Raw genomic sequence first — 20,601 nt, forward strand, 5'->3', positions numbered from 1 at the left:
TTTGCAACTTATCTGTTTTTTTTCTTACAATTTTACACCACTCAGTAAAAAATAATATTGAGCATAATAAGGACGCAGAAACTCCACCCTCAGATATCACCAAGTGTGTTTTTAATTAATTCAGATAGTCAATTCTGGCCAAATGATCAAATCCAAGATCTTTGCTTTGAGTTTAGTTTTATGATTCACTGTAGATTCACTGGTTGAAAGGCAGAACGTCTGTTTATTTCCCACCTGGATTTTGGTTAAAATTGAAATGATTCATTCTCTTTAGTGTTTCTGTCTGTCGGGTGGAGGTCTGGGCGTTGACAGTCATGTCAGCACCCGTCTCTTCCTGTACTTGCTCCAGGCTTTCTGCATTCATGTATTTTTGCTCTTTGGACTTTTGAGTGCCAGTGAACTCATTCGTCCACACTCTAGAAGTCTAGAAGAGCGAAACAAATGTATTTATGTAATTACGTCAAGGTTTTATTCATTCATACCCTCAAACACCAGATGATCTAATTTAATGGTAATAAAAAAAAGGAGTGAGACGGAGCAGAACGTGTGGATAAATAACTGGGGGAAGCACGCGGCTTGGTTTGAGGCGGTCGGCTGCAGGAGGGGCCTCATGGATGCACCGCTCACTCTGCACGTCTGCAGTTATTTCCTCAGGCCTCTTTTGGTCCTTTTGGACCTGTTGAAAACAAGAAATGGACACTTCAGCTGAAGGCAACATGTCTGTCACCAAATACATTAGGAATGCCCTTTTACTGGGGTGAAGGTGCCGAACGCCCTTCGAACCGCCTGAAAAGGTAACACGGCAATCAGTATGGAGACGTACAGGTGCTATTCCGTGGTTTCTGCTGACCTGCCCGTTACACCCAGTCACACAGCCCGCTCTCCCAGTTTGTGTGTGCAACAGAGCCCGGAGGGGCCTGTGAAGCCGAATGAGAGTCTGGCTGTGACCGGGCGGGGTTACGTGCTGATACCATTTTGTCAGCCTGCAGATTCACTTTGACGATTTAACTGTTGTGTCTGTGACTAATACATGTCGATGTGACTACATGTCACAAGTAGTTGAATTATTCTTGTTGTCAGATCCTTTCCGAGCGATACTGCAGCATGACCTTAGGGAACCGTCTGTATTCAAAGCGTTCCAAAACATGATTATCCATTTCAGGAGCTGAGCAAGTTCTCTTAATACCTAAAATAACATGCCTGCATATTCACACAATTATGTGGCCGGTTTTTCACTCTGCTATTGAGTGTGTGCATTTGTAATGGCAATAAACACTTGTTTTCATATTCGTTATGGGAAATACTACCTCAGGATGACGTTTGCCATGTTGACTTCTCAAAGCTGGAAAAGCAAATAATACCCATAACAAACAAGGTGCTTTTGTAGTTGAACATAGTCTGTGGGCAGATCCGCGAGCCTTAAGCGTCTGTTCAAAAAGCATGCGTAGAAAATATTTTATGTGGAGTTCATTGTTACGTTTTCTGGTGGTCGCTGACTCGGTTCCTCAGCACATTGATCTGCAAGAAAGAAAACACGCAAACGTTTTTTCAACAAGGTCCATTACACCCTGTGCCTTATTTGAGGAACGGCCGTTGTGTGCTGTAGCAAACACCTCATATTTCTGGCCGGTGATCTGGTACTGCAGATCAAACTTTTCGGCCTCCAGCTGCTGCATCCACTCCCACAGCTCTTTGGCTTTCTCCCTGTGAGACACAGATGCACAGCAATGGGACAGTATGCTCATGGTGGTTTTCTCATGTGTATCATATCATCGTCCCACCTCCCCCTTTCTTGCCGTCGAATGACAGAATATGTCTGCACTTACTTGAGTTGGTCCAGGCTCAAGTTTTCGATGTCCAGAGATTTGCGTCTGTCACTCAGGATTTTCTTCTTCTTCTCTCTCTCAGTCTGCCTCTTACCGCTGCGTTTTTCGGTCTGCAGTAAAGTGGAATAAAACATAGCTCTGGTCGTCGCCTTTAGGTTTGAACTCTCTCAGCCTCCCACTTTGAAGCCTACACCCGCTCACCAACTTCTGCATGTAACCTCCAAAGTGGAGGCTGGTGAGGGTTTTCTTCTTCTTCGCATCCTCATCTGCTCTCCTCTTGGCCTCCTCGTCCTCCTTGCGAGTTCTCTCATCCTAAAACAAAACAAAACATCCAGAGGGAGAGAGGACCAGTAAGGTGGATGCTTCAGTAGATACAGAGGGCATGCATTGAGCTCCAGCTGTGACTGTACCTCAAGGCGCTTCTGTCGCTCTTTATCTCTCTCACTCCGGATTCGTTGCTGCTCTGCTCGCTCGGCGCGACGCTTGTCCTGCGCAACAGATCCTCATTATAGATGATCTTAAATCCGATGGTTAATTTTATGACCGATCACATTCACTGTAGTGGGAGGCTCTCACAATCCGGTCCTTGAGATGAACAATGTCATGTTCTTCCTTCTTTCTGCTCTCAAAGTGAACCTCGATCAAAGTCTGGAGCTCCATCAGGTCTTTCTCCATCCTTTTACGATGTATATCCTACAGGAACAAGGCTTCAGTATGTCTGCTACTTTATGCTGTCACTGACTTCCCATAAAGGCAGAAAAATACTTTCTAATGCGTGGTGCGTAAGTCCGTCACTCACATCAAAATCCACCTTCTCTCCATCTGGGATCTTAGGAGGGATGAGGTTGGGCATGATAAATGGCCTGGAGATCAACACAGAAAAACATTCAGTCGTAGGATGAAGGGAAACAGTTTGAAAATATCAAATGATCATACACTGGTCTTTGATTTTGAATAGACTATATTTTATTTATCTCTCCATAGTGTCACATAATAAACTCCATCAATGACAATATAGACAAGAAGACTTGCATATTACATTTTGAAATGATTCCTATTCAGCATTCTTCCTTGGATTTATTGACATATCTAACAATTTAAAGTATCATATTGATTATACAATTATATATAGTGTTATTCCAATGGCATGTGCAATGTATTTATTGTATACATTTGATGTGCCTATTTTGTGTACCTCTATGCAAACATTGTGACAACTATACAACAAAGTTATATCGTCAAAGATGCAAATTATTTTTGGAAGTCTAAGGTCAGATGTGGTAGACATTTACGTATTAAGAAACTACCATCATGTATCCCATAATGCTTTGGGGGACGTCAACAGAAATCTTTGGATTAGAAGTTGTCATGTTGCTACAGTTTAAACCCCGCTGTTTGTTCACATTGCACATTATCATTTAACGTGTGTAGAATTATCCGCCCGCTGTTTCACGTCAATCGTTCTGGAGAAACCATTAAAAACACGCATCACCGGCCTGAGAACGTGCGTCATTTTCTGTGCTTCCCAAGCAGATTACAACAGTTCCAGGACATGAAGCGTAAATCACACCAACTCTTAAATATATCATCGTTGTATGCATTTAAGAAGAATGTAACCCATCATAAGTTAGGTTAAGATATTTGGAGGACTTTGTTACCTTTGGATCAGCTTTGGACTGAGCCATGCTAGCAGTTTACACCTGTATCCAGTGTTTGTGCTAAGCAAAGCTAACCTGCTGCTCGCGTTTAATCTAGTTTAGATTAATTTCTCTTTCTCCTGCAGGGGGCTCATATCTAACTCTGTGCAAGGAAGCCAGTGATTTATTTCCTAAAATGTTAAACTTTAATTCAATGGTGTTATTCATTGCATGAAGTAGAAAGTAGAGACCATGAATAAGTATTTGGTTTCCATGGCCGTGCAGAAACGTGTTTGTGAGTGTTACTCACTTGAATTTCGGTTTGGCCTCCTCTGTTTAAAAAGAAAAGAGATTATGTTTCCAGCACCGTGTCCTGACTACACACACACACACACGCACACACACACACCAAGAGCACACCTAAACATGCCGTAATCCAACCAGGAAACCCTGGCAAGTTATGACAATGGATCCTGTGTATGCAATGACGTTGGAATTTACCTTGTCAGATAGAGTTCTTCTGATGCAAACTAGTATGATCTGGTAATACATTGCTAGTACATCCAAGGAAAACAGAATTGCAATGAGTAAGGAATGCCACCATTGGAAAAAACAAAAACAGCCTTACCTCCTTCATCCTCCGCTTCTTCCTCTCCATCTGCAACGTATGAGTGGGGGACAATAAATATAATACAATGAAAAGAAGAGAGACGCTAAAATAGAGCAATGAGAAAATCGGTTAGATCACTCACTGAAGAAAGTATGGCATCTGTGACCCCTGAACAACACCCAAATATTTGAAACGAAAATATGGGAAGGCCGTAGAGTTTACAGGTGGAAAGGATTGTTTTTTAATAGATTTTTTTTTGGCCTAAAGCTGAGCTGATTGTTGCTCTGTGTGCTGGTCCTTCTTGTGGATGTAGAGATATTTTACTGGATGAACAAAAACTTTGACCTGCTGTTGCGGTCAGAGGCAAGGTCAAAGGGTCACCAAAGTCAGAAGGATTCACCATTTGGGCAACCACAGGTTGTTGCGGTGTTTCAGCCTGGACTACGTCGTGGTCTGTCTGCGTAACAGCTTACAGGTGCCTCACAGGGCGTTTTCTAATTTGAAAGCATAGATGACACGGAAAGATGCCTTTCTTTAAATCTGACGTCCGTCCCGTTTGAAGAATGTACATTAATAATAATAATTACTTCCCTCTCCCCTCACCTTGTTCTTCATTGGCGTCGTCCTCTGCCGCGGGATCGTCGACTTCCTGCACGGCCTCTGGCAGACAGTCGGACAACAAATAGTTGCGTATCAGCGAGAACTCTTGACACTCACAGGGTGTGAGGTTGACTCGTTGCCTTATTGAGCCTTCACTCTTCCTTTCTTGTCATTGACCTGTCATTTGTCGTAGGTTCCCGGTGAAAGGAATTAATCAGACAAGTGCTGCAAAATGTAATTGAATGTCCCTTTCTCTCTTTTCCGTCAGTGGTGCTAATGCTTGGGAGATGTGTCCGCCTTATGTCAGCTGGATGGGAGCAGTGGAAAGCCTTGCAGGAGGTACGGAGGGATCCTTTTCTGAATTCGCTACCCTCCTCTGCTATTTAAAGCAGACAGCCCTCGGAGCTGTTGAAGAGGTGTGTGTGCACTTGGTGTGTGTGCGTGCTGTGTGTGTATTTTCAGTTGCGATCAGACATTTTCTTCTTAACTAACATGAGATCTTTAAAGTCGTATGATAAGGCCCGCACTTAAACACAACAAGTTCTCGAGCAGTTCAGTTCTGGGAACTTCAAGAGAAGAGAGTTCCAAGTACATGAGCTCATCAGGGGCCACACACTATATAAATGCTGGAATAAACGTAACACATAAACAAAATTAATTAAATAAATATTGAATCAATATACATAAATACACATGCACTATAATATATATATATATATATATATATATATATATATATATATATATATATATATATATATATATATATATATATATATATATATATATATATATATATATATATATAATCTGTAATTTTTATGTCTGCACAGGCTTTGATTTGTGACGGTATTTCTGTATCTGTCTGCTAATGCAGCTGTTGTCGCTGACCTCACTTTAATGTGAGTTTGATGGATTTAGCTTGATTTTCACTCCAAAATACTGCTTTAGTTAATTCAGTACCACCTGCCACAATAATACACCAACAGAAATGAATTAAGTAAATCCATATGTCTATTATTAAATACTATATTATATTTCATAAATTCCTTCCTTGCCAAATGTTAAATTGGTATTTTCATAATTAGTTCATAATAATTCTTGCACTTTGATAATACCACAAATGGTAATCTAAAGCATTTTTATTTAATATTTAAAATAAAACTTCATGACCTAGTTGAGGCTTTGATGCTGTGCTGATTGAGAGGTTGAGTTGTTGCTACTTGCACCATCTCCTCAATAACTGGCAGCATTTACAGATTTATTAAGAAAATATGCTCTTGGCTCAAAACACATACCGTCATCTGCCGCCTCCTCCTCGGGCTCCTCCACCTCCTCCTCCTCTACCGCCTGCTCCCCTCCTGAACAAAAGCACAGCGGTTTAGTAAAGCCAGCAACATTCAAAGAGAGATTAAAAACAAAAAAAAAGTCTTTCATTCGAATCATTAAGGAAGGTCAGTCAGAGCCGGTGGTGGAATGTAAGTACATTTACTTACTTAGGTTCAAATTTTCCTTCTTTACTTGAAGGACGTGTTGTACATTTGCTCCAAGGATTTGTTACATTTGTCGCTTATTGTGATACAAATAAATGATTTGCATAAAAACATTTAAATGCTTGTAAGATATGACGCCAAATACAAATGCCTATTATTCATTTATTCCTTTACAAAATAGTTTTAAAAACGTAGCTCCACCTCAAACAATAATTATCCAAAGATTGATAATAATCAAAAAAATAATAAATCATTGTGGCATTTCCATTGCTGTACTGTTTACTTGTACTTTTGTAATACAGAACTTTTCCCTTCAAATGAATTTCTACTTTTTCTTAAGGATCTCAATACCTCCTTCGCTGGTCATAGCAATTCTATTTTATCCACAATCACCCTGACTGTCAAAGTTATTCACTCCCCAGGTTGATCTAGTCATTTCTAAAGAGACAGGACCACAAATCAATCACTAATGACCCGGATTTTCTTTTATGAACTTCAGGTCTCGTACCTTCAGTAGTCTCCTCTTCTGAGTGACGCATCCAGAGGAAAGTAAACATGGGAGGCAATTTGCAAAAAGAAATGGTCACAATAAGAAAACAATGCATGCTGTACACATCCAAAACACTTTTATTGTAGTGATTTAATACATTATAACTCATTTAGATTTTGTGTGTTTTCCTATCTATCGCTTAACAAAGACGTTTCTTTTGGGTACAAACACCCTTTTTGCTGCAGTTTGCTGAGCCTCAGACATCAAGTTTAAAAACATTTACACTTGTTTCATGGATCAGTTTGTAAATCCCATGAATAACCGGTCCTTACACTCTTTGTTTTTAACTGCTGTAACACTGTGTATGAATTACTGCTGTCACTAGGTCACTATTTCAAACTTAAAGAAACAGCTGTCAAAACGTTTCACTGTCTACCGTATATATCACATCTCTGCGTGTGGTAGTGATGATATGACACGAGTTCTTACCTTCCACCTCCCTGTGAAAGTCAAACACACGCCAACATTGTTAAACTGGTAAGAAAACATAAGTATGCAGCAATATATCATCACATGACATACAGCCATTACAAATTACAAACGTTTTCGCAACGTCGTATATGTTGGAATATGACTCTTGAGTATTGATGGAAAAAGAAGCTTTAACCTACTCCTCATACTCCTCCACCACTTCCTCGTTGTCAGACATGGCACCAAGCGTTGAGGCGAGCAGCGAGGAATCTGAACGTTAAACACGATTCCATCAACGTTCCCCCTCTGGTTCTTTTACAGTTTAATTGCACACACCTGCTAACATCACAATGCGGGAAACCCACCTGAGCTGCTGTGATGAGGAAAGAGAGCTGATGGAGAGATTCGCTGTGCAGCAGAGGAAGGTCTCAGAGGGTAAAAGGGGCAGACTGCCTAGTGGGGGAAGAGGCTTCAGGACCCCTCGTTGTGCTATTAATAACTTTCTAGATAGCATGTACTCTCCATTATCTCCATTCCCCAAAAGGCCGCTGTGTGCGCGAGTGTGCTCTGCAGTGACAAAGGCATTTAAATGAAGCCACATACACATTTCCTCCCCCCTTGTATGGCGACCCGTCAGTGACAAAACACAGGCCTCCAACGCTTTTCTCTGCGATAAGCGGCGTGGCCCGGTAAGTATGCATTTCAAACAGTTTCCGTGTTGTGTAAGCAAGCAATTAGGATAGATTCATGACCAACATGTGAGGTAATAAAACCGTTTTATTTCTTAGACAGGCCACAACGACACAGAACCAAAACTATATTTCGTCGAATTAAACAAAAATATGAAATTGCAACTGCAGAAGCCTCACTACTAAAAATAGGCTTTATTGGCCTAAAGACCTTCACCCACTTAAAGTGCTTGAAAATTATACACAAATTAAGTAAATAAAAAGAGAGCTTTAAAACAAATATTTCAACATCTTTCTCCTTACATTTCTGTAACTCCTCCTCTCCCGGTAAACCTTTTTGGATGTTTGAAATGAGACATATTTGTACTTCAAGAAGCATTGCGTATGATTGAAGCGTCTTAACTTTAAAAGCAGTAATCTCCATTTCAGTCCTTTTTAAAAACTACAACTCACTGTTTTCTCAAATTTGGCAAATCTGTTGCTCTGGAGTGCTTTGGCAGTGAAGAAAAAGCGTGAAAAAAGAACGGATCAGTCGCGGCATCCAGTAATCTCCTAGTTCCCTTTGTGCCCCATCAAGTCCACTGAATCCTGCAAATGAAAATAAAAATAAAAATGTTTTAATTTCATATTTAAATGATAAAGTTATGTTAAAGTGCAGTGTGGGCCAATGATGCCTAATCCTACCTGTTGAGAATCAATTTTAGATTTTTCCACGGCTGTTATTTGGCACACTGCCCTCGTCTTTGCTCTCAAACAGGCTCCTCTTACTGATGATGTCCACATGTCTCAAGTCCTAAAAATAGAAAAAAGAAGGATTTTCAGACTTGTTCTCTCTTTCTCTTCACTCTTTTGATCCAGTACGTTGATCCAGTTAAACTGAACTAAACTCTATTCACCACAAGTCAAAAACTCCACACAGGTCTATAGAAGAACACAGCAAAAAGATTACAGATGTTTGCAACAAATTTAATCATTTATTTTTTAAACATAACGAATATAATCTGAATTGGTTTGGTCAGAGTCTCTCAATTCCAGGTAAGCAGGAAGAAAGAAAGAATAAATCCTGCTCCGAGAGCTTGTGGAGTAGTACTGCCCTCTAACTGCCAGATGCTGCACCTCCTAACACATGTCGCAATGCAAAAAGCCTCACAGTGGGATTGTGTGTGGACCCCGTTTCGTTGGTCTTGTTGAGCCAGCGGTTGATCCGGTCAGACATTCCTGATCTGAAGCTCCTAAATTCCTGTGAATTTCCAGCAGAGACGCAAAATGATTACGACGCGCCCGTGCTAATGAAATGCCCCATGCAGGACGCCCCATGCAGATCCCAGCAGGGTCTAGTGTACCTGTCTGGAGACTCCCGGGCTGGTGGGGCTCGCTGCCTGCTGCTCCTTCTCAAAGAGGCCTCTCTTCCTGGACACCTCGTCCAGCAGGAACAGGGTCCTCTGGGTCACGTCCGGAGACCGCGTTACATCTGACTTCTGAGCGAGGAGTCGGAGGGGGAAAAAAACATCAGCGTTGGCACACAGTAAGGAAAGGATTGTTTCTATAGATGAGTGAAGAGAGTCTGACCTGTGCAGCCTGAGCCAGTCGCTCCATCTTCTCCTTGATGGATCTGGATGAGATCCTCTGCTTGGAGCTATTCAAAACCGAATGGACATTTAAAACAATTGCCTGGTTTGAGCCGTTTACACTTTAACTAGAATAATGACGATTCAAACTTTAGGAAGGTACAAACAAATTATTTGTCTGAAAACTCACTTTCTCTGGAAAGACGATGATTTGTCATCATCTTCATTTTGGTCCTGAATAATTAACATTACGTTAAATGTAAATCATCTATACTTTGACACAAATATACATTTTAGTTTCAATGATATCTTTCTGTCTAAGCTGCAGAGGTAAATCTCACAACGATATTAGAACCCATGAAGCCAAGAATCTTACTGTGTTGGATTCAGACATCTTGTAGGCCGTCCTCACGCTCGCACTACGACGGGATAAAACCGTCATCAGCCAAACCCAGTTAGAAGGAAGTAAAGAGCCTCAAAAAATAGAGACAACAATGTTTCCTTACCTCCTCTGCAGCGGCGCACTCTCCTCTTCTTTCTTCCTCATCATCTGTGTCACACCGGGCATATGTGAACGTTAACAGACAGTCGTCCAAACATCAGCTGCCGATTACAACACAGTCGTCCTGCCTCTTGCGATGAGTGTACAAAGCAACTAGTCAGCGCTTAGAGCCGGTAAATATTGCTTCGGGTATTAGCATAAGCACAAGCAAATGAACCTGTACTGATAGTCTAACAGCTGATGCGAGATTAAATGGCGTTTTAACAGTCAAATAGGCGAAAGTTAATGTTGGCGTTTAGAATTCAGAATGTGTGTGTGTGTGTGTGTGTGTGTGTGTGTGTTGGATGTGTTTACCCTGAAGGATATAGTCCTGGAGCTCTGTCTGACCAACGCAGGTTTGGCCGTCTGTTCGAAGCTGCCGTCGGAGGAAGAGCCATTCATCCTGGTCTGAGTGAAAGTAGAATATGATTTACTGCTACGTAGACATAACGATTCATCTTCAGATGAGGATGAGCTCCAGTGAGCAGCTCCCTTATCGGTCAAAACTGTTTGTACTTTGGTAAAACTCTTGAAGGTATTTTTTTTTTACACTCACGTTTACTCTTTTAACACCAGAGGGAGCTGCTGCTTTTATTTGCAGCAAAACTCCACGAGGGCGAGCAAAGCACAGATACTCATGTGGTAAAAAAGGATCCAGTGCTGCAATACCTCCCCCATGTGTCCGCTGTGATCGGGGCTCTGCGGCCTGCCGGGAGAGGGCGTCTGGCAAGGCGACAGCCTGTGTTCTCGCGGGGCCGTGGGAGAGCGAGGGCTCATGGGACTCGTGCACCCGCTGGCCGAGGGGCTTTTGTCGAATGAGATGGAGACCGAGCTGCAACGTCACAAAAAAAACATGATCCAAGTCACCGTGGAGCTGCGTCGACCTTTTCACCAGTGACCTTTTTGAAATGTTGTTTTCTGCAGGATGTGTGTACTCGTTGTGGTCATTATAGCCCAAAAAACCCAAACAATGATGCCATGTTGTCTGTATACAAACAGAAAAGTATACCTGAGGCGTTCATGTTGAGCAATAATGCGTCAATATCTAGTATTCCATCCAGGCATAAACGTGTACATGTATACACACACCCACACACACATGTATCTACTTTTGGTTACTCTTTCGCTCTTTTACAACACTTATTTATGATCGCCGTCGGGAATCAATAACCTTTGTCTTATCTTAAAGAAATGTTTGCTCTGGATTTGAGTCGATGACTCTCGAACCTAAAGGAAGAATAGACAGAGAATTTGCGCTCGTTAACCTGACAAACTTGCGAGCCGGGTTGGAGGGCGGCTTGGGATCCGGGTGTTTGCTCGTCGACTCTCCGTTTTCGGGCTAACGAAAAAAGAAAAAAAAAAGAGAAGAAACAGAAGAGATGATCAACGTGAGCTCACAGCATAAAGATCTGAGACACGCCTCGCATTTCACAACGCGGTTATGGCCTAATTTGGAGATGCATGGAATAGGAGCCGCCTGCAAGTGTAATAAAAGATAAAGCTCATATCATGACCTTAAGCACGCCTTATCAAAGTTTTATACACGATTTGCATGGTCATTTGAATCACGGGAAGAGTGCAAGTCCAGTCCAGTGACAAGACAAGTATTCACTATTTACCTTTTTATTTTCTGATGCCTTTTATGCTAAAAGAAAGTAAACCAAAGTTGTTGATAATTAGCAAATAGCGAATGTGTGAGCATCTCACACTGCGGCTGTCTGGCTTTGTTGGTAATGCACGCCGAGTCTTTCCATCTTAACAGGACATCGGTTTGCTTTGAGCGAAAAGAAAGTGGTTGTTCTTCTTGAATCTAGAAAATGATTAACACGTCTCTCTCCGTGTGGGGTAACAGTTAACTGTGATCACCACACTGCAGGGCGGCACTATTAGTACCACTGTGCTGTAACTCTGAGAAGCATTAGTGGTTTCTCAGTGAAGGAAGTGTTTTCAGTGATGAGAATTTGTGTCGGTCGCTTAAACTTTGCTCAGACATTCATTGATGAATCCCAATATTGATGTTGATTCTGATTCCGGGCCAAGTGAAATAAAGCCCAACGCTTACGGAACAGCTGGCGTAGCTTTAGAACCGCTGAGGTTGTAATATATTAACCACGATGGAACAAATACATTTCTTTCATTCTGCTGAAAGGCAACAACAAGTCTCGGATCTTACTTGTTTGTTTGTGGTGTGCGTGCTGGTTTTGCTGCCGCTGCTGTTGGAGCGGCTGTAGGAGGATGTGTTTTGGGGGGCGGGTGGTCTGGGTGGGGCTTTCACAGAGGGCAACACACTGGCCTGATGTTCCTCCAAGTCCCCCAGCAGCTCCACCCTGCCTCCTCCTGTGCAGGCCTCCCCTTCAGCCTCCCCTTCTTCCTTCTGCTGCCTCAGCGTCTCCACGTGCCTCATCCTCCGCCTCTCATCTCGGACACGCAGCATCTCCACAAAGTCCAGCTGGATCTGATCCATACTGGACAAATAGTAGATGCAGACATGTAAATGGTCGATATATATATATAATATAAGATGGATGGTCTCTAATAATGGAAAGGAGTGTGTGTGCGATCAGGTTTCTCTAATGAAAGCCGCCGCAGGGTCTCTTTACTTTGAAGACTGCTTCTGGTGGTGTTTTGATTGCTTTTCATACTTCCCACACCGGGTATCAGGATTCATATGCATGAAAAGTATAATGATGACACACTCCCATGGGGCAGAAGTGTAAGAATCTGCCCCTGCCTCTGAAATCCATCTGCATGACATCAAAGTGGATGAATGCATCGGACTCTATGGTCCTCCCCAACGGGCGAGATGGATTAAACAGAAAGAGAGAAGAAGGCCGAGAGTAGCGATGTGCAAACAGGAGGAGCGACACAAAACACTGAAACGAGCAGAGTCGGGTTCAGATATCTATAAATCACGCTTTGACAAGTTCAAATGTATGTATGAAGTTCTTTAGTAGTAACCTGCCGAGGCCCTGGGACGTCTCACTCGTGGAGTCCGTCCCGAAGGCGCTGTCCCTGGGAGACACGTCTCCGGTTGTCGGGCTGAAGTCGCCGTCGCCGTCGCCGCCGCAGCTCGTACTCTTCACCTTCCTCCTCCTCTCTCTCTCCACCTCCTCCTCATCCTCCACCGTCCACTGGCGAGCGAGGCTGAGGACCAACGCGTCGCAACGTGGGAAAAGTGATACAGAGAAACACACAAAAAAGAAGAAACTCTATATTGAAGTTATCACGGAATCTACAGACATTAATCAAATTGCGTTGGAAGAGAGATGGCAGAAATTGTAACGGTTGCACAGAACCTGCTTTACTGGTCCGTCAACTGGTTATCGGTAGAGTAACAGTTGGTTGCTTGTCCAAACAACATCAATTAAACCAAACACTATTGTCTATTATTATTATTATGCAGGGATGTGTCCTTTATTAGTGGAGAGGTGCTGCCGGTGGCAGTCGACCGGATGTTCCCGCTTAAGGAAAACTTCAATCCAAGGCTAAGACCAGTCATCTCTAGACTTTAGCTGGAAATCTGTGACTTTATACCAGCAGCAACAGAAGTACCTGTATGATTAATCACCCCAGACGTCTCCTTATGCTACTGTGGACTTAACAACGCTGCTGACTACAGATACCATAATGTCCATTGTCAAATCGATATTAAAAACTCACTTTGGTTCACTCTTGCAGTCAAGGAGAACCAATTCATGCTAGTTCTGTGAATGAAGTCAAACTCTTTAACATCTACTGTCTAAAAGCAGGAGCAGCTGCTCTGAAACACACACGTTTAATTCATTTGCCTTTTTTAAAACGCCAGATGTGACACCTTACCTGGACAGAGCCGACCAGTTCTTCCGACTGATGGACATTGTTGCACCAAAAAATATATAGTTCCCAGGAGCCCTTTGCTCTCAGACAGAAAACCGTCTACTCGCTTTTGTGGCAGTCAAATTATAGTCAGTGCGGCACAAAGCAGTCCACCTTTACCCTGATGCAGCTCACCGAGGTGTCACGTGACCAGAGAGAGCAAGCGAGAGCAAGCGAGAGAGAGCGAGAGAGAGAGAGAGAGAGAGAGAGTGTGTTGTAAAATAGGAATATGGGAAGTGATCTGTTCAGCGGCTCAGCCAGTTTGATTGTTCAAAGCAGAAAAGGGTTGTGTATCACTCCTTGTATGTCATTTTTGGAAAGGTTGCAAAGCAATTAAGCACAAAATATCAAACCCCTAATAGATATAGATATACTATTTTAAATACAAATAAAGACACCATATTCTCCTCCTGGCTAGTAATTTGTAATTGATCTGGATGGAAGGTCACTCTGTAGCTGTCTTGCTTTGGGCAGTGCGTCTTTACAGTGTGATTCAGAATGTTTGCAGTGCTCTGAGAGGCCGCGCCCGTCCTTTCCTCGGACTCTGACCCGGGCTCAGCCAGACGCGCACACACACCTTCACCTCACCTGGCTTTACTACCAAACCCGTACCCGTTCCTCTCGGTCTGTGCAGAGTGCAGAACGAGAGGCCAGTTAGGCCACAATAAACAGGATGAGCTGCGGTCACAAGGTCGGCTGTAGCTCATTGATGCTCATGCAGCTCATGTCTTTTTGTGTGAATGGGCGGAAGCATTTGGAGCTTAAGGCTTGTCACGTCACTCCCCAGCCAAAGAAGCAAACCAGGGATTAGACGCACAAAGACTGCGTTTTGTGTGTCTTGAGTTTGGTGTTGCTGCACTGAACTTTTTTGTTTTTTAGTGACTCTGACTGCTGCAGGTGCATTCCGCGGGATTAAGTCAATAATGAGCAAAGCGCCATTACGGAAGTACTTGTCAGAGTCGGCTTCATGAACATGCAAAATAGATGGCAGCCAGAATGCAGGTAAATGCATCAGCACAAATGTCCTCTCTAGCAGAACGCCTCTTTGTACATGTAGCATATCTTGCAGTCATGAGTTCCTATTTGTCGTTGTGCTTCTAATTTAAAATGCCACTTGCTCATTGGGCTTTGTGTCACGATGGTGAAACTCTACTGATGACGTCGAGCACATTTAATCGTCACTTTGTTCACCATAGTAGTTTTGCATGTTATATGTGGATATATTCAAATGAATTGATTGATCTGAGGCTCATGAGGACGGCATATTTTTTGCCATAAATGTATGATGGTAAGTTTGCACCACTTACGAGGGAAAAGCGCTGACGAGAAACATTGATTACCATCGTTCTCATTTTTGGATTTATTTAAAGAACACAATTCTTCATTTCACACACATTCATATAGAGAAAAGCAACAAAGTCGTCACACCTGTATGTCAAGTTGCGTTTTTGTCCTGTCTCCAGTTGTTTTTTGACTTCCTGTTTTATTTTGGAAACTAACTCCCTCTCGTTTCAGGTCCCTTGCCCTTCCTCATGTGTCACCAGTCTGATTGTCTCCCCTGATTCCTGATTGTGTCCACCTGTTCCCACAACTCCCTCATGGGTACTTATAGTCTGCGTCGCCCCTTGTCCTGTGCCAGTGTGTCTTGTTGTTTTGCCCTGCACACCAGCCCTCACGTCACGAGTTACGTCAAGTCCGATAACGTTTGTCACGTCCTTTTGATCCCTGTTACATTTCCTCGTTTAAGAGAGATTTTGAGTTTTTGCCTTTTGAATTTTGATCTCAACCTTTTTCCTCATTAAGAGAGATTTTGAGTTTTTTCCTTTTGAACTTTGATCGCGACCTTTGTTTCCTCGTTAAGAGAGATTTTCAGTTTTTTCTTGTTAGTAATAAAAAGCAATATCAGCTGAACCCTCTGCGTCCGAGTCCTCCTCCTTCCTGCCTGACAGTACACACTGGCCAGAATGGACTCGGCAGAGAAGGACCAGCTGACGGAGGCGCTGCGCGCTCAAGCATCAAGACTGGCGCAGCATGAAGACCTTGTTGCTGACCTCGATCGAGGGGTTCGGGGACTTGCTCAAAGCCAGGAGGGGTTTAAGACTGCCATGACCACGCAGGTGGGACTCCTAAACAGTCAGGTAGAACAAATTCTCACCTTGCTCTCCAGGAACCCCGCGGCTTCTCCCGAACAACCCCCCACGCCGTCTGAGCCCCCTCCCGTAGCCACACCAGCAGATGCGTGCACGAGGCTGGCACCTCCGGAACGATACTCCGGAACCATCGGACAAAGTAGGTCCTTCATCATTGAATGTGAAATGCACTTCGAGCACTCTCCGATGCACTTTCCCACAGAACGGTCCAAGGTTGCCTTCATGATGTCCCATCTCACGGGAAGGGCCAAGGCATGGGCCACCGCTGAGTGGGCTAGGAGTTCGGCAGTTTGCTCTTCACCAAAGAAGTTTGCCGACGCTCTCAGACTTGTTTTTGACCCTGTGGCAACAGACCGAGAAAGGGCTCGTGAGCTCAGTCAGATAAAGCAAGGTGGACAGTCCGTTTGTGAATACGCCATACGTTTTCGCACCCTGGCGATGGAGAGTGGGTGGAACACCACGTCCCTCTACGATGTTTTTCTGAGAGGGCTCTCCGACCAGATCCAGGACCTCTTGGTCCCATTGGACCTGCCTCTGGACCTCGATTCCCTCATCGCCCTCGCCATCCGCACCGACAACCGCCTACAGGAACGGAGGCGGCAGCGTGGGCCCAGAGGGACACCCGCCGCACCTGGCTCTTCCCCGACGCTCTGGGGCGCCGCATCGCGTCAAACCTCCCCTGAGCGACTCTCAAGAACCCGTGCCGGAGGCGAGGAGGAGCCCATGCAGATGGGGAGGGCCCGGCTCTCTCAAGAGGAACGACAGCGACGCTACCAGGAGGGCAGATGCTTTTACTGCGGCGAGCGTGGCCACCTCATCACCGCCTGTCCAGTAAAGGCCAACCAGTCGGTGAGTCAAGTCGCCGAAGTAACTCCTACTCCACGCCGATTGACCACAGTGAGGATTAAGCACCGGGATAAGAACCTAGAGCTGGGGGTATTGATTGACTCAGGGGCAGATGAGAGCCTAATCGACTGGGGGTTAGCACAAAGACTGGGGCTTCGGGTTGACCCATTGAGTAAACCGGTTAAAGCGAGCGCACTTAATGGAAGTGCATTGTTCACTATAACCCATGTTACAGAACCGGTGGAGCTTCGCATCACCAATCACTGGGAGCGCATACAGCTGTATTTAATACACTCACCTCTGCACCATCTCATCCTCGGGTTCCCATGGTTAATTCATCACAACCCACACATAAACTGGCGCACCGGGGACATTATGGTATGGGGGGAGGGTTGTAGGACCCAATGTCGGGAATCATGCCCCCAAGGGAAGAACCCCACGCTAAACCGTGTCGTCACTCACCCTGTCACAGACTCGGAGATCACCAATCTGACCCAAGTTCCAAGCTGCTACCACCACCTCGCTGAGGTTTTTAGTAAGAGCAAGGCCACAGCTCTACCACCTCATCGCCCGTTCGACTGCGCCATTGACCTTCTGCCCGGCTCCACCATCCCGAAGGGCCGTCTTTACTCTGTTTCCGGGCCCGAGAGGCAGGCCATGAAGGACTACATCGAATCCTCCCTGAGGGCGGGGTTGATCCGACCTTCCTCGTCCCCAGCAGGGGCAGGTTTTTTCTTTGTGGGAAAGAAGGATGGAACCCTTCGCCCCTGCATTGACTACAGCCCGCTTAACGACATAACCGTTAAGAACAGATACCCTCTACCTCTCATGACCTCAGTATTCGACCAGCTTCAACAGGCGCAGATTTTTACCAAACTGGACTTACGCAACGCCTATCACCTGGTTCGCATTAGGGAAGGGGATGAGTGGAAAACGGCATTCAACACGCCGTCTGGACATTATGAATACCTGGTCATGCCCTTTGGTCTCACAAACGCCCCAGCAGTTTTTCAAGCGATGATAAACGATGTGTTAAGAGACTTTTTAGACCAGTTTGTGTATGTGTATTTAGATGACATTCTGATTTATTCCCCCGACCTAAACACCCATAGGAACCATGTTGAACTCGTCCTGCAACGTCTCTTAGACAACGGGTTATATGTGAAGGCGGAAAAGAGTGAATTTCATGCCGATACTGTCTCCTTCCTGGGCTTTATCGTAGCCCCTGGGAGGGTTCAGATGGATCCGGCTAAAGTAAGCGCGGTAGTAGAGTGGCCAACTCCTGATAGCCGCAAGAAGGTACAGCAATTTCTCGGTTTTGCTAACTTTTACAGGCGGTTTATCAGAGGCTTCAGCGCGACAGCAGCCCCGCTCCATGCTCTTACCTCCCCGCAGGTGGCGTTTCACTGGTCCGCCGAGGCAGACGCAGCCTTCCAGGAGCTTAAGCGGCGCTTCACTACAGCACCCATCCTCACGCTCCCTGATCCGGCTCGCCAGTTTGTGGTGGAGGTGGACGCCTCCAATAATGGGATCGGGGCCATTCTCTCCCAGCGAGCAGAGTCTGACAACAAGCTTCATCCTTGTGCCTTCCTGTCGCGACGACTGACTGCAGCGGAGCGGAACTACGACGTGGGAGATCGTGAGCTGCTGGCAGTGAAGGCGGCGCTGGAGGAGTGGCGGCACTGGCTCGAGGGGGCACAGCACCCTTTTTTGGTTTGGACAGACCACAAGAACCTGCAGTACATCAAGAAGGCCAAGCGTTTGAATTCCCGTCAAGCCCGCTGGTCCTTGTTTTTTAACCGTTTTGATTTTTCCCTTTCCTACAGACCGGGATCAAGAAATACCAAGCCTGACGCCTTATCCCGTCTTTTCAGCCCGGAGCCCGTGGCCAGGGAACCTGAGCCCATCCTCCCACTACACTGTGTGGTTGGAGCGGTTACCTGGCCTATAGAAACCAAGGTGAAGCAGGCCAACGGTGAGACCCCCCCACCTCGTGGGTGCCCAGATAATCGTCTGTTTGTCCCTATTAATCTGCGCCCACAGGTGATCCACTGGGCTCACTCGTCTTTGCTCACCTGCCATCCGGGCGTACGTCGGACCATGTTCGCCATCACGCAGAGGTTCTGGTGGCCGTCCATGGAGCCGGAGGTCAGGGAGTACGTTGAGGCATGCTCCGTCTGCGCCAGGAACAAGAACTCCTCCAGAGCCCGCGCAGGCTTGCTACAGCCGCTGCCCATCCCGTCCCGGCCGTGGGCAGAGATCTCGATGGATTTTGTCACGGGGCTACCGACCTCCAAGGGGAACACCACGGTGTTGACCGTGGTGGATAGATTTTCAAAGATGGCACACTTCCTAGCCCTACCCAAGCTGCCCACCGCTAAAGAGACCGCTATCTGCATGATGAACAACGTGTTTAGGATCCACGGGTTCCCCAGAGACATTGTGTCCGATAGGGGGCCCCAGTTTGTCTCGCGGTTCTGGCAGGAGTTCTGTAAGCTCATCGGAGCCACAGCTAGCCTCACATCGGGGTACCATCCCGAGGCCAACGGACAGACGGAGCGCCTCAATCAACAACTGGAAACCAGCCTCCGGTGCCTGGTGGCCCAGAGCCCTGCGTCATGGAGCGAACACCTGACGTGGGTAGAGTACGCCCATAACTCCCTTCCCACCTCCGCCACTGGCATGTCTCCCTTCCATTGCGTTTTTGGTTACCAACCCCCTGTGTTTTCCGAGTCCGAACCAGAGGTGTCTGTGCCCTCCGCCCAGGCCTTGGTCCGCCGCTGCCGCCGCATCTGGGCAGCGGCACGCCAGACGCTGATCAGACAAGGGGACAGAGTGAAGAAAGCAGCGGACCGCAGGAGGAGACCGGCCCCAGTGTACCAGCCCGGCCAGCGAGTATGGCTCTCAGCCAAGGACCTACCCTTGCAGGTCGAATCACGAAAGCTGGCCCCTCGCTTTGTCGGCCCGTTCCCCATCTCGAGGATTATCAATCCAGCAGCTGTGCGCCTCCGTCTGCCCCGGTCCCTGAGGGTACACCCAACTTTTCATGTCAGCAAAATCAAACCAGCGAAGGAGAGCGCAATGGTGCCAAACCCCAAGCCACCCCCACCCCCTCGAATGGTCGAGGGGGGGCCGGTCTACACGGTGAGGAAACTGCTGGCGGTACGTAAGCGGGGACGGGGCAGGCAGTTCCTCGTGGACTGGGAGGGCTACGGCCCAGAGGAACGACAATGGGTCTCGTCTAGCTTCATAGTGGACCCGGATCTCATTCGAGATTTTTATAGAGCACACCCGGACATTCCAAGGCCGCCTGGTATTCGGCCTTGAGGGGGGGGTAATGTCACACCTGTATGTCAAGTTGCGTTTTTGTCCTGTCTCCAGTTGTTTTTTGACTTCCTGTTTTATTTTGGAAACTAACTCCCTCTCGTTTCAGGTCCCTTGCCCTTCCTCATGTGTCACCAGTCTGATTGTCTCCCCTGATTCCTGATTGTGTCCACCTGTTCCCACAACTCCCTCATGGGTACTTATAGTCTGCGTCGCCCCTTGTCCTGTGCCAGTGTGTCTTGTTGTTTTGCCCTGCACACCAGCCCTCACGTCACGAGTTACGTCAAGTCCGATAACGTTTGTCACGTCCTTTTGATCCCTGTTACATTTCCTCGTTTAAGAGAGATTTTGAGTTTTTGCCTTTTGAATTTTGATCTCAACCTTTTTCCTCATTAAGAGAGATTTTGAGTTTTTTCCTTTTGAACTTTGATCGCGACCTTTGTTTCCTCGTTAAGAGATTTTCAGTTTTTTCTTGTTAGTAATAAAAAGCAATATCAGCTG

At 45.8% G+C, this 20,601-nt stretch overlaps 2 protein-coding genes across 5 annotated transcripts; both read right to left on the bottom strand.

Moving 5' to 3' along the window:
- Nucleotides 1-89: 89 nt before the first annotated feature.
- On the bottom strand, nt 90-6,720 carry tnnt2a (troponin T type 2a (cardiac)). Of its 4 annotated transcripts, none has more exons than XM_040193977.2 (13): nt 6,675-6,720; nt 5,972-6,031; nt 4,677-4,733; nt 4,092-4,121; nt 3,774-3,795; nt 2,626-2,689; nt 2,403-2,519; nt 2,237-2,314; nt 2,028-2,138; nt 1,827-1,936; nt 1,614-1,704; nt 1,478-1,518; nt 90-676 (listed from the first exon to the last, which is right to left on the bottom strand). In XM_040193977.2, the coding sequence occupies exons 1-13, from the start codon at nt 6,703-6,705 to the stop codon at nt 643-645; spliced, it is 846 nt and encodes a 281-aa protein (XP_040049911.2). In that variant the 5' UTR covers nt 6,706-6,720; the 3' UTR covers nt 90-642. The 4 variants fall into 4 exon arrangements, with proteins under 4 accessions (XP_040049911.2, XP_077947244.1, XP_077947241.1 ...); XM_078091118.1 differs by having other exon boundaries at nt 5,972-6,034; XM_078091115.1 differs by having other exon boundaries at nt 1,478-1,704.
- Nucleotides 6,721-7,886: 1,166 nt separating this feature from the next.
- On the bottom strand, nt 7,887-13,919 carry lad1 (ladinin). Its single transcript, XM_040194478.2, has 14 exons — nt 13,745-13,919; nt 12,884-13,069; nt 12,099-12,390; nt 11,191-11,264; nt 10,595-10,757; nt 10,241-10,333; nt 9,891-9,934; nt 9,761-9,803; nt 9,575-9,618; nt 9,386-9,452; nt 9,160-9,294; nt 8,967-9,056; nt 8,501-8,609; nt 7,887-8,404 (listed from the first exon to the last, which is right to left on the bottom strand). The coding sequence occupies exons 1-13, from the start codon at nt 13,780-13,782 to the stop codon at nt 8,517-8,519; spliced, it is 1,362 nt and encodes a 453-aa protein (XP_040050412.2). The 5' UTR covers nt 13,783-13,919; the 3' UTR covers nt 7,887-8,404; nt 8,501-8,516.
- Nucleotides 13,920-20,601: the final 6,682 nt, after the last annotated feature.

This window comes from Gasterosteus aculeatus, chromosome 2, assembly GCF_964276395.1.
Source record: "Gasterosteus aculeatus chromosome 2, fGasAcu3.hap1.1, whole genome shotgun sequence".
Lineage (NCBI taxonomy): Eukaryota > Metazoa > Chordata > Actinopteri > Perciformes > Gasterosteidae > Gasterosteus > Gasterosteus aculeatus.

What these genes read in the sequence shown, in the direction of transcription:
- tnnt2a (XM_078091111.1), bottom strand. Translation starts at nt 6,705, where the DNA reads ATGCGTCACTCAGAAGAGGAGACTACTGAAG. An exon ending in CGACGCCAATGAAGAACAAG is followed by an intron (nt 4,122 to 4,676) that starts GTGAGGGGAGAG and finishes CATACGTTGCAG; the next exon opens with ATGGAGAGGAAGAAGCGGAG. An exon ending in GAGGTTACATGCAGAAGTTG is followed by an intron (nt 1,937 to 2,027) that starts GTGAGCGGGTGT and finishes ACTTTACTGCAG; the next exon opens with ACCGAAAAACGCAGCGGTAA.
- lad1 (XM_040194478.2), bottom strand. Translation starts at nt 13,782, where the DNA reads ATGTCCATCAGTCGGAAGAACTGGTCGGCTCTGTCCAG. An exon ending in GACTGGCTCAGGCTGCACAG is followed by an intron (nt 9,295 to 9,385) that starts GTCAGACTCTCT and finishes CTCCTCGCTCAG; the next exon opens with AAGTCAGATGTAACGCGGTC. An exon ending in GCCCGGGAGTCTCCAGACAG is followed by an intron (nt 9,057 to 9,159) that starts GTACACTAGACC and finishes GGAAATTCACAG; the next exon opens with GAATTTAGGAGCTTCAGATC.